The following is a 13,332-nucleotide window of genomic DNA, read 5'->3' as shown; positions in this document are numbered from 1 at the left end:
GTATACATGTACACATGTGCGGAGGCTTACGCACGACCGGGTGTTGCCACACATTCCTAACATGCCCCTGGGGAAGGGAGGCTGCCCCGAGTTGCTTGGGGAGGGGGGCCTGATGGGGATGGGACGCACCGCTTGGCTTGCCCGTGGGGTGGGGCACCTGCAAGATATACCCCACATGTGTACGTAGAACAGGAACTGTGTCGCTATACGGAACTGTTGAAATGCTGTACACACGTGCACATGTGCGGAGACTTACGCACGACCGGGTGTTGCCACACATTCCTAACATGCCCCTGGGGAAGGGAGGCTGCCCCGAGCTGCTTAGGGAGGGGGGCCTGATGGGGATGGGACGCACCGCCTGACTTGCCCGCGGGCTGGGACCCCTACAGGGAAAGCCCCACTTGTGCACACGGAACATGAACTAAGTCGCTATATACGACTGTTGGTTACTTACGGGACGCTTGAGCACCTGATGTATTGTAGGTTTTTCTGATGCTGCAAATGTGATTTGGTCAGGTCATGTTGATCACGTAACAGCTGCCTATAACACTATCTGAAAGATAGAAGGGGGGAGGTGGGGAACAATTGGGGGACATATTTGGGTATGTGATCTTAGTTCGTTAATACTGATGTACCGGGCTGTAAAGGGTGAGATGGCTCTGGGGGTGGGAGTATGACAGGGATGCTGCTGTACCCTAGGGACACGGAGGGAGCAGGGGATATGTGGGGAGTTAAACTGGGACTGCACCTATGACTCACGGTTAGCACAAGATACCTAGGGTTGCGGGGATACGGGTGGGTCTGGCTGAGTGGGGGGGCGGCCGGTCTCTGAGTGGTACTGAGGAGTGACGTTATATGTTTAATATGTCGCATTGTCAGTTCCTAGCACCGTAAGACAGTCGCAAATTGAGACGTTCACCCGCCGCGGACAGGCTCGCACGCGCCCATACCACCTAGTGCCTCTCTTCCCTCCCCCACGGACAGCTAACTCCGCTTCCTATCCCCAGAATAGGGGACCCAAGACAGAGCCCGCTATGGGAGGTGGGGGGACCCGGACGCACTCCACACGCGGCCGGCCCGGCCCGGCACGACCCGCGACCTGAACTACCTTGATATAGCAATGGGCTACCCGCCCCGACATAGGGAAAGACCAGCAACCACTCACACCATATATCCCAACAGTTGTTTACCCATACCCCCATATTACGTGACCGTACTACTCGAAATTTTCACTGTACTAGCCATTGAATTCAGATTGGGAACAAGTGGGACACGGACACCCCTCTGAGAGTTCACACACTACTACACCACTAGTTACTGAGCCTCTGCGACCGACCGGACAGTGGCTCTGGACTTCGTAGGTCTCACCACCACCCCGACTTACACCTGTGTAGACCACACTACTGGGGGACCCAACACCGCGGCTGCCCTAGCTTGCTAGGGAACGGTACGGTCTTGTAGTCCACCCAGCTACACAGGACTCCCTCGTATTGAAGGGATAACTTTGACTCTTATTGACATCACACCTCTAAGCACTCACACCGGGAGCCTTCTGGGACGGGCTGAACTGGGCGCGGGCTGAGCCGCCCCCAACTCGTGGGAACTGTGACTCACGAAGGTTTTACCTTCTCTCTTCTCTAACTATACTTATATTCTTTTTCCCCTTCCACCCCCCCCCCCCCCCTCTCTCTCCCACCGGCAGTTGACGTGCGCGAGGGCCACTGGACCCAGACCTCCTGAACACGACTACGGAGACGCCAGCGACTTCGCCCACACTAACTCCATGGCGTACACAGCAGCACCTCTACATGTTCTCACGCAGAACTGCCGAGGCCTTAACTCGCCTGAGAAGCGCACGCACCTCCTAAGGGAACTCCAACGCAAACGGATCTCAGTAGCAATGCTACAAGAAACGCACCTCAAATCCTCGGATACCCATAGACTGAAAGACAGGGGTTACCCAATCAACTACCACAGCACTCACCCCGAAGCCCGAAAGGTTGGAGTTGCGATACTGTTGGCTGCTAATCTTGCCTTCACTTTGCTGGACCAAAAGACAGACCCTAACGGTAGGTTCCTTTTCATCAAAGGCACGATTAAGGGGAGGACATACACCTTTGCCTCTATTTATGCGCCCAACGCAAAACAGGCGATGTTCTTGTGCAAAACATTCCGCCAACTGGCAATATTCACGGAGGGTTCGCTCGTCATAGGGGGGGATTTTAACGCACCGCTTGATCCGTTGCTGGACTCCTCGACAGGACACAGCAGTATACCACAAACCGCGATCAGGGCTATAAAGAAGACCATGAGGGACTCAAGACTAGTGGATGCGTGGCGGACCATACACCCAACAACTCGAGATTATACGCACTACTCGGCCATACATAGGAGATACTCTCGCATCGATTATGTTCTTATACAACAGGAAGGCCTACGATATCTGCAGTCAGCAACGATCGCACCGACACCATGGTCGGACCACAGCGCAGTGTCCGTGAAGCTGGACTCCCAGCTGTTCAGGCCCACCAAGACGGAGTGGAGACTGAATGAGTCGCTCCTGTCAGACCCAGGAGTACAGGCTGCCCTGACGGAACACCTCACCAACTACTTCAGGGAAAACGACACGGGAGAGGTGTCAAAAGTGACGCTATGGGAAGCGCACAAGAGTGTACTTCGAGGTCATCTCATCAGGATTGCCTCTCGTAAAAAAAGGGACTCGCAGCAACGTATGCTGGAGCTAACCGATCAGATCTCCCGACTGGAAGCACAACACAAGCGATCACAGCTCGAAGAGCACTATCGCTCACTCCTGGACGCTCGCCGACAACTGGCGGACCTGGTAGCCAACAAACACCATAGGGAGACACAACGATCCAAGGCCTTCTTTTACATCCATGCCAACAAGGGTGGGAGGCTCCTGGCCCGCATGATCCGACCCCAACAAGCGAGGGCGCAAGTACATGCACTCCGGAAGACCGATGGCACACTCACACAATTCCCAGAAGCAATTGCCACTGAATTTTGTAACTACTACCGACAACTGTACAATTCCACACCGTCACTTCCCGACGCCCGCGGAGCGGACCTACAAGACGCAACATGGCGTTACCTACAAGGTTTCCAACCAGCCGCCCTAACACCAGAAGAAGCGGAACTACTGGAGGCCCCGATCACCACGGAAGAGGTGCAGGCGGCGATTAAGGCAGCGAAGAAAGGGAAGGCCCCGGGACCAGACGGACTCTCGGTGGGATATTACAAATCATTCAGAGACATTCTTACGCCACATCTAATGGCAGCCCTCAATCGACTCCAGCAGGGAGACACATTCCATCAGGAAACGTTAGCAGCTACTATCACGGTAATCCCTAAACCCGGCAAGAACCCCGAAAACTGCAGTAGCTACCGGCCGATCTCGCTTCTCAACGCGGATGTGAAGCTATTCACCAAGATCATTGCCACCAGACTACAAAAATATGTACCGCGCTTAATACATCCGGATCAAACGGGTTTTGTGCCGGGAAGGGAAGCCAGAGATTGCACACTCCGGGCGTTTTCCATACAAGCATTAGCCCTTAGGGAGAAACCAGGCCTACTAATGCTTTCAACAGATGCCGAAAAGGCCTTTGACCGGGTAAACTGGAGTTTCATGATGGCGACACTACGAAAGGTGGGACTGGGAAGAGGCATGATGACCTGGATTGAAGCGCTCTACACAGACCCCAGCGCCAGAGTAAGGGTGAATGGTGCGCTTACGGACACCTTCGCCATCCACAATGGCACGCGACAGGGTTGTCCACTATCGCCACTCTTGTTTGCCATCTCGCTGGAACCGTTCCTGGATAGAGTGAGACATACACCAGAGATCAGAGGGTTTAGGCATGGGACCCAGGAACACAAGGTAGCTGCATACGCAGACGACATGCTCTTCTTCGTAAACGAACCAGCTGAATCCCTGCCGGTCTTGATGCGAGAATTCGATACGTATGGCCAGTTATCAGGGCTGAAGCTCAATTTGACTAAATGCGAACTATTAGACGTCTCAACCCCGACGAACACAGGAGAACGAATTCAACGTGAGTACCCCTTCCATTGGTGCCAGGATCAGATGCGATACCTAGGAATATGGATACCCAGGAACCCGACAGAACTGTATGCCAAGAATTACATCCCCCTCTTGCGCACAATACTAAACGACCTTAAGAGCTGGAATTTCGACCACATATCCTGGCAGGGGCGTATATCGGTAATAAAGATGAACATCCTCCCGCGGCTACTTTACCATTTTCACACCATCCCCTGGCACATCCCGCCAGGATTTTTTACATCTCTTAAGTCGGCGGTGATACAATACGTCTGGAAGGGAGAAAGGGCACGACTCAGCTTTGACAAGCTATGCCTACCTAAGAACTGGGGGGGCCTGGCTTTACCAGATATCCGCAAATACTTCCATGCCACGGTACTGCAGCGGATCAGGGACTGGCATGTGGCATCTGATGACAAATTGTGGGTGGCGTTGAATAGAGAAGTCATAAACAAAGCCCTCCCCAGACTCACATGGCATAACTCGGCGGACGTAACTTCGAAGCTGGGCGCTGAATCACCCGTCACTCAAACGCTAAAAACATGGTCTCACCTGAGACGAAACCAACATATATCCCCACAACCGAGCCCCCTGATACCGATAACTTATAATTCGGAGATAGGCGGAGGACTACATCGTTCTTCCTGGCCAATAGAGGGAAGTGGGGACTTTGTCCCAATATTCGAGGTCCTCAGTAACGCGGGAATACGAAATCTTCGGGAATGGAGTGGAATACTACAACCGACACTACTGCACAGATTTCATTACGCGCAACTACGACATTTTTACTACAACCTCCCCAACAGGGTAGCGTTACATAGAGAACAGACGTGGTTTGAACGCTCCTGCATGACCGGCTCCGCCGCCGATGGCAGTGTCTCAGTCATCTACCAACAGCTAATAACAGGAGACCGCACACGGAACACGGCGTTCAAGCGAAGATGGGAAGAGCTGACGGATAGGACATTTACTGATGCACAATGGGAGCAGATATTGATTTTGCAGCACAAGAGCTCCATTAGTACCAACTACCAGGAGGTCAACTTCAAACTACTCTCCCACTGGTACAGGACTCCATCCCTATTAAGTAGAATATTCCCGGGGTCTACAGACACTTGTTGGAGATGTGAATCCCACACAGGCACAATAAGACACATCTGGTGGGATTGCGCAAAGATTAAGCCGTTTTGGGAAGACGTACAACGGGAAATGACAATCATCCTAGGTGACCTACCTGACTTCAATATAGAAATGGCTCTACTCCATCACACGGAAGGCTCAATAGCCCAATACAAGAGGTCGATAATCCGCCACCTACTAAATGCGGCCAAAGCATCCATACCCGCTAAATGGAAACAAACACAACCACCAACTATGACAGACTGGCTTCAGAGGATAGAGGACATACACACGGCCGAGGCGCGATACGCAGAACTGCTCGGAAGGAGCACCAAACATGTCGAAGCCTGGACTCCGTGGTATGTATACCTCTCAAGACCGGGAGCAAGAAGACCGTAAAGCACATTATTTCACACGGTTCAGGAGTGCCCGAGCGCGCGCTGACAAATGGTGCCACCTACCACCCCACCCTCCTTCCCCCCCCCCCACATCTGTGTTCCCCCCCCCCCCTTTCCTCCCCCCCTCCTTTTTTCATTTTCACAACGTACAAGGTCTCTACTCAAACCCACGCGACCTACTTCTGGGACACAGTGGTGGCGGCTCAGACTGGCCCGGGGAGGTCGGATCAGGGGTACCCGACTGTGAGGATGCGCGAGCTAAAGGCGAAATAGGCGGTAGATCCCAGGGAGGCGTACCAGTACTATCACCACAAGCTGACTAAAGGGACAACTAGGGAACTGACCATACTGAGAGGCGACCCCAAAGTAAAACACGCTAGACCGACAAAAGGAAGGGAATAAAACATACGCCCTACGACACTCCAAGGCACCTCAACAGACGTTTGACTGACGGACTACTGAAGTAGACAGACACACCCAAACCACCTATGTAACACGAGGGACAACTAGAATTCCCATCTTCGGGAGATCCCAGATTAGGGTGTGGAATTTGGGGGTGGCGCCCTTAGTGGTGCATTGTAAGTGCTTGGAACTCACAATCTCGCCTGCAACACAACACACTTAGCTTAACATCATATGCCTACACATATCCGACACTACCCCCAACTGGGGATGCGCAGGTTCTCTCAGCCATATATGTCACATCTCACCAGGTATGAGACTACAGCTCTTACCTACTCTCTTGGCTATTAGGTCTATATGCCAGGTCACTTGGAAAGACTGCAGAACAGGGGCTTCGTGATATCTTCTTGTTTAACCTTGCTTGTTTGATTATTGAAGTTACTGGAACTGTTTTAGCTCGAAAAGATGCATCTATCTATAGTCGTTCAATTGTTTAACTTGCTCAAATTACCTACGCTTTACTGACTGATTAACAGCCATATGACGCTTGCTGAATGTTAGATGAGCAGAAGCTAACGATGCTTATTTTCAATGTTGAGTTACGATCTGATATACAGTATATACACTGTTGTGGTGTATGAATATTTGTGACTTTGTACTCACCTGATCGTCATAATAAAGAATTTACAAACATAAAATTCATAGCCACTTGTTAATTCTCACTATCCTATAACGGTCCCATGCAACCACAATGCCTAGCAACAATGATACATTTCCGCAGTGAGCAAAATCCATGCATTCTTCACTCAAAAGTCATGGAATACCTCTCCAAGGATTTCTCACTGTTCAGGCATGGACATTGTGTGAAAAATGCTCTGGTCGAGAAAACTATAAATCACAGATAATTCTAGTAGGACATGATTGCAATGCATACAAAAAAAATATGAGAAATACTAATTAAATTGTGAAATAATTGGTGCTGTAAGTTCGCTTCATTTAGATTGGATGCTGTTGAAACTATATCTTCTTCATGTTTTGTTTTGTAATTTTTTTTAATCTTTTAACCCCTTAAGGACACATGACGTGTGACATGCCATGATTCCCTTTTATTCCAGAAGTTTGGTCCTTAAGGGGTTAAACAACATTCAGTTGATAACTATGATGTAAGGCAAAGCACTTACCACTAGGTGGCACTACTGGAAGAAAGAAAAAAAATAGCAAAAGCATTTTAAAGATATAGATATGAAAAACTGTTATCTGTAATATTGAAATAATAAAGCGAATTAAATATTTATTAGTGTACGTACTAGAAATGCCCTTTTAAAGTGGTGACACTTTGTGGATTTGTAGGTATCGGAATACAGTATTTATCAAGGTAATTGGAAACAAACTCAACAAACATGTTTAGAGAGGAGTAAGGCTGTCTGTGCATCACCGGGATTGTAGTCCAATAGTGTCTGCAATTCCAAAGTTAGCCAAAACTTTAGTTGGATAGGAAATCAAAACAAGAAATGGCTCTAAAATGTTGACACTTTTTTTTTTTTCTTTGTAAATATTTCAATTTTGAGCATAATGAATTCTTTATTTTTTGCAGTTCCATGGTTTCCAAGAACCATACAGGATCTGGACAAGTTTGCTAATCAAATCCTGAGCTATGGAGCAGAACTGGATGCTGACCATCCTGTGAGCATCTTTTCTTTAATACTAACATCTACTAACATCCCAAATCCATACATCAAGAGATTGCTGTGTTCCTGTTTGTTATTCAATATGAATCAAATACATGCTAGAATAATATCAGGCGTGTGACTATAGAAAATAATGTCCGTCCATTCACCAATGGCGAATGAACACTCCATAAATTGCATTGGAGACGTGAAGAAGGTGACAGGTTATTCTACTCTCATACAATCATTAAGGGAAGCATAACTAATATATTTTAAGAGCATATTACATGAAATGTGTTTTTTTCTTTATAAAATTAATGTACACAAGAAAAACTGCTCAGTACAAGGAAGATGAAAGCTGTATTAAAAAGTCAAAAGTAAAAAGTCAGATCTATTTTTTTTATTTTTTTTTATTTTTTTTTTATATTCTTTAGTTTTGTTGTGGAAGATTTCCACGGGTTGTGGTAATAGTATACAATTTCCAGTTCAAAAAGAATAAAAGCAAACATATAAAGGTATAATACAAACTTAAGAAACAAGCATCGCTATACTTTAGTGGCATATAATAATCAATTGCGACTGAGCAGGTGGGTCCCCTGTGGTTAGGCCATTAGGTTACTGTGTGGATCCCCTTATGTGTCTCCGTGAGGTTCCCTCTTATCTTGCTCCCCAGACGTGGGTTTCATCCCTATCCCACTATTCGTTAGGTGTCTCTCTAGTTCCATTGTGTGGTACATGTGCCTCCCATCCCTTGCCCTTCTTCACTCCCTCCTCTCCTTCAGTCTCTTTTTCGTCTCGCCCGGTTGTCTCTCAGTGCGTCCCCCGCTGTTAAGTGGTGGGGCATGTCCGTGGGTTGTCTCCTTGCAGTCATATTAATGGGCTGAGAGGTCCCCCAGATCCTATGGCGTTTGTGGTGCCTGGTCGTGTGTCTGGTCCCTGTTTCGCACCCACTGTTGACCTGTCCATCTCCCCGTTCCCCCTTCTGTGTTTCTCTAGAAGGCCGTCTCCCCCTGTCCCTTTTGTGCCCACGTTGTGGTCCCCTCGTATCTTAGGTAGTTAGTGCCCGTGTCTCGGACCCGGGTGAGTACGGTGGCAGCTCAGGTGGGGGTTGCAGAGCCCTACAGACATTTACAGCCCTTAAGACATTTGTGGTACCTCATACTAGCTGCTCTTGTGGGGTTGAGTAAAAACAGGTTAGGGACAACCCTCGGATAGCTCATATAGAGCGAATGGTATGCCTGTTAGCGTAACATTCTCATAACTACAGTTTAGAAATAAAAATTAAAAAATAAACATTTTAGAGTAGTATGTTATCTTCTTTGGGGCCGCCCTTGGACAGCTGGTGCAGGGTTAAAGATATACATATTGGTATAGCTCTCTCACCTCTTGCCTAGAATTTAACGTGAGCAGTTTAAAGTAACCCCTTAGTGGCTCATGTGGAGTTTGAAAACAAAAAAGAAAAAAAGGGAAAAAAGGAAAAGGAAAAACTATATGGTATAAACTTGTAACCTCTCCTATAAAGTTTAAGATCTGGTGATCTGTAACGTCTCATGTAGAGTTCAAAGTCTCACAGTCTGGTGGTTTGCGGTAGCAGTTCATATGGGCTAAGGGCAGTCCCATTGGCTGCGTTTTTTCTTCAGGGCTAGCCACACTATGGAGGTTGCTTTCGTGTAGATCGCCGTTCTGCCGCCGCCATGCCAGTTCTTCCTCCCCTCTCGGTGGTGAGTCTCTCCGCGGGGTGAGCTCGGTTCGCTCCTAGTGGAGCGGGCTGCAGCTGCGGTAACTGAAGTCGCCTCAGAAAGTCCGTGGGGTCATCTGTGACGGAGAGCGAAAGCACTGTTTCCCCGTGTGACACTACCAGGGTACCCGACGCTCCCCACCGGTACCTGATTCCGTGGTCTCTAAGCAGTTTGGTGGTTGGCATGAATTTGCGTCTCTCCAACAGGACCGCAAACGGTAAGTCATCGAAGATTCTGACTTGGCAGCTGTCCACCTAGGTGTGGGGTGTATTCTGTGAGCGGGTCAGGATCACTGTTTTCACCGCTGTGTTCCGAGTGACAGCGATTATGTCCCTGGGAGCGTCCACTGGGGCCGTCGCGGCCTTTCAGATCCGGAATGCCATAGCTATAGGCGGCAGCCCTCCCTCTCCCCTCACCTCCATCACTGTGGCCAGTTTGTTAGCGAACTCCAGCACCGCTTCAGGCCCCATAGTTTCGGGGACCCAACGGAAGCGTATATTTTTCTTTCAGTGTCTAGCCTCCATGGCCGTGACGGTGCGGGTGAGTCGCTGGAGCTGCTGGGAGAGGTCCTCTACATTAGCCCGGGTCTCTGCGAGGGTGTTATTACGTTCCTCTTCTCGGGTCTCTACTGCTCCAATGCAGGCCTTGATGCCGCCCAGTTCTCCGTGGACTTCATCCAGGTCCTTCTTCCAGACTACTCGCCGCTCGAGCAGGAGCCTTTCGATATCCCCTTTGGTAGAGGGTGAGGTATCTGAATCAGAGTCATCTATCCTGTATATCCCACTAGGGGCTTGTGTTGATTCTGGTGCCTCCTCGTCCGGGGACATCTCTGATTCACTAGAGCCTTGAGGTCCGCTAGGCGCCATCTTGGCTGGCTGTTGCGGCCTATCGAACGACCACCTAATGTCAGGGTCGCCAGGAGCCAAGTTGTGGCGTTATTCTGCAGGCTTTTCGTGGCCTTTTGATGTATGTTTTAGCTGATTTTCCAGGAGATCTTTGTACACACGTCTGCTTAGCTGCTCAGCTAGCCACGCCCCCCAAATCCGATCTTTTTAAGCAACATATTTCAATTCAATTCTCAACTCACCATTATTTACTGAATAACATACTATAGTTAATTTGATCTTTATTTGTTCCTAGTTTTAGGTTTATATAGATTACCTATATTACCACCAATTTGTAGTCCAAAGAGAACTAACCTAGTGTGGTCTCCATCATAGTGTAGATAACTGCCCAGATTTTGCATGTGACCAAGAGGTAGCTACATCAGTAGTAAGTTGCTGTAAACTGTGGGGAAAAATCATCTAAAACAGCCAAGTTCAACATATGACCTGTTGAAGTTACTAAACTTTGTTTAGACTTTCCACTGTAATTTCCTAATTATTACGGCTGTGTTGTATTCCAAACTAGGTGAAAGAAACATAACTTCCTATCTTAATATTAACCTTTGATAAAACAGAATTTTTAGCAAAAGTACTTATATTGTTGTTAATGCTTTCATATTAAAATTACATTTTTTAATAAAAGTTATAGTTTGTCATAGGCTTGTTTTTATGATGTCATTTTATAAATGTGCATTATAATAATCAGTGCTTTATATATATATATATATATATATATATATATATATATATATATATATATATTTAGCTATTTATTTATTTTTTTATTGATATTTGATGAGCTCAGGTGTGTTTTATTCTGGATATAAATTGCTTTGAGAAACAAACAAAAAAAAGCACAAACACTTTTCATTTCTGATTAAGATACCAGGATCAATTCAAACCGCAAAGTGGTGTAATTATAGATAATTGCTCTCTTGTACTGTGGTCTAATCCAATATGTATTAGGCATTGTGTGCCATGTTTCATGATCTTCAGAGAAGCATTTCAAAGGAAAATAAAAGGGATTTAAAAAATAAACAAAGTCTAATATAAATGTCATATATCCGTATCTGGGTGTGATGACACATAGAAGATGTGTGATCATTGAATTAGTTGTCTTTCCGTGTCCATATTAGGACAAGTCCATACTTTCGACAAAGTTACATTTACATTTGGAATAACAACATTATGGCTTTTTTGTATCCCTTATACTGTAGATAAAACTGATCAACTTCATCATAAAGAAATATAAAATGTTACACAAGTAAAAATTGTCCAAGCAGCTAATTTCTAACTAATTTCAATGTGTACATTTTTGTGAAACTCCAAAAACTAAATATTTATTACATTTGTCATGTTTGTTTGTTAGGTTTTTTTTAACATTACATATTCCTAAACGGTTAGTTTTATATTAATTGATTAAATATGCATACATTGATAAATACTTTGATATTGTCGTTTTTCTTTCTCCTTTAAATAATTTTTATTGAGCATCTATCTATCTATATATTTATTATTTGCTCACTAAATGTTTCCTTACTTATAATATCAAATTATTTCACCCAGAAACATTTAGATTTCACTAGTTTTCTGTCCTAGTCTGGGATAAAGATATAATTATCACACATTTTCGAAATGTTAGAAAGATAAAAGGCAAAATATGTAATGGGCTTTAAAAAGGTAACACAACGAACCCCTTAAGCTGTTTTACTAATTTGGTACATTTACATTAGAAATGGGCAAGAAGAAAAAAAAAATATTCTGAAAAAAAATGATTAATTTCTATATTTTATCTTTCTAGGGGTTTACTGATCCAGTTTATCTTGCAAGGCGCAAAGAATTTGCTGACATTGCATTCAACTACAGACAGTAATTTATTTTGTTTTAATATACTGTAATTGGGTACAAAAATGGTTTGCCAAACTGTCCATTCTGCCAGAACACATTTTAATATATTGTATGCTTTTAAAGAGTTGGATACCACTGTAATTCATCTACTTTTTTAACTGTGCGCTACAAATTGCTGTTTATACTTAATTAAAAGAACACCCTAAGCACCATAACCACTACAGCTTACTTTTGTCGTATGATGCTCGGAGTGTTCCTTTAATGTTTACGTGTCTGTATACTTAAGGCCGAGTTGAGGTGACTAATGGCAAGTCAGTTACAATGTCACCTTTTGCATGTCCAGACATTTTGTCACACAAATAGTTACTTAATGCCTTATATCTTAAATTTAATGATTAAAAACCATTTGTATAACTGATAGTGACATTTTGTTTGTGTGAGTAACATCTCAGTCTTGTTTCTATCAGTGGACAACCAATACCACGTGTGACATACACAGAAGAGGAGAAGAAAACATGGGGGACAGTGTTTAAGGAGCTGAAGACTCTGTACCCAACGCATGCTTGCTATGAACATAACCACGTGTTTCCACTGTTAGAAGAATACTGCGGATATAATGAGAATAACATTCCACAGCTTGAAGATGTTTCCAACTTTTTACAAAGTACGTGTTGTAAAGTTGCCTTTTGTGTACGATTGACATTAAAGGCACACTATAGTCACCAGAACAACTACAGCTTATTGTATTTTTTTCTGGTGAGTATAATCATCCCCTGTGATGATACAGCCTTAATATATCATCCATGGGTTCTTTTTACATAACTTGCAGCACTAAACTGCTCCACTAAATGTGAGGACTCCTCTTTGGTAGCGTACGCAGGATATACTGAGCTGATATCTGGTTACTATATGATATATTCTATCCATCCAGTCTTCTGGCAATACTCTTATTAGTAATTTCTCTATAGAGGATAATGAATAGCCATATCTTCTGAGACCTCAAGGAAGAGACAACACCAGCTTCTTTCTTGGCAACTCATTAAAACTCAGACTCACTCGGACTGTTTATTGTATCCAGTTCCAGCTTACAAAGATCACAGCATACAGTAAAATAAACATTACACAAAACATTCCCCAATGGCAATACAGAACAGGTCACAGGGAAAGAACTACAAAGCAACAAAGTGATTC

The 13,332-nt window shown here is 45.4% G+C and overlaps 1 protein-coding gene across 2 annotated transcripts in view; it reads left to right on the top strand.

Moving 5' to 3' along the window:
• The window catches only part of PAH (phenylalanine hydroxylase), a 51,423-nt gene that overhangs the window by 31,831 nt on the left and 6,260 nt on the right, over positions 1 to 13,332 (top strand). For both annotated transcript variants that reach the window (XM_063447205.1, XM_063447206.1), the window contains exons 4-6: positions 7,598 to 7,686; positions 12,095 to 12,162; positions 12,609 to 12,805. In XM_063447205.1, the coding sequence (XP_063303275.1) occupies positions 7,598 to 7,686; positions 12,095 to 12,162; positions 12,609 to 12,805 (354 nt within the window). The remainder of the gene's footprint in view (positions 1 to 7,597; positions 7,687 to 12,094; positions 12,163 to 12,608; positions 12,806 to 13,332) is intronic.

Source organism: Pelobates fuscus, chromosome 3, assembly GCF_036172605.1.
Source record: "Pelobates fuscus isolate aPelFus1 chromosome 3, aPelFus1.pri, whole genome shotgun sequence".
NCBI classification, from domain to species: Eukaryota; Metazoa; Chordata; class Amphibia; order Anura; family Pelobatidae; genus Pelobates; species Pelobates fuscus.
Note: the sequence above shows the minus strand (reverse complement) of the source record. Positions and strands in the feature narration are given on the sequence as shown.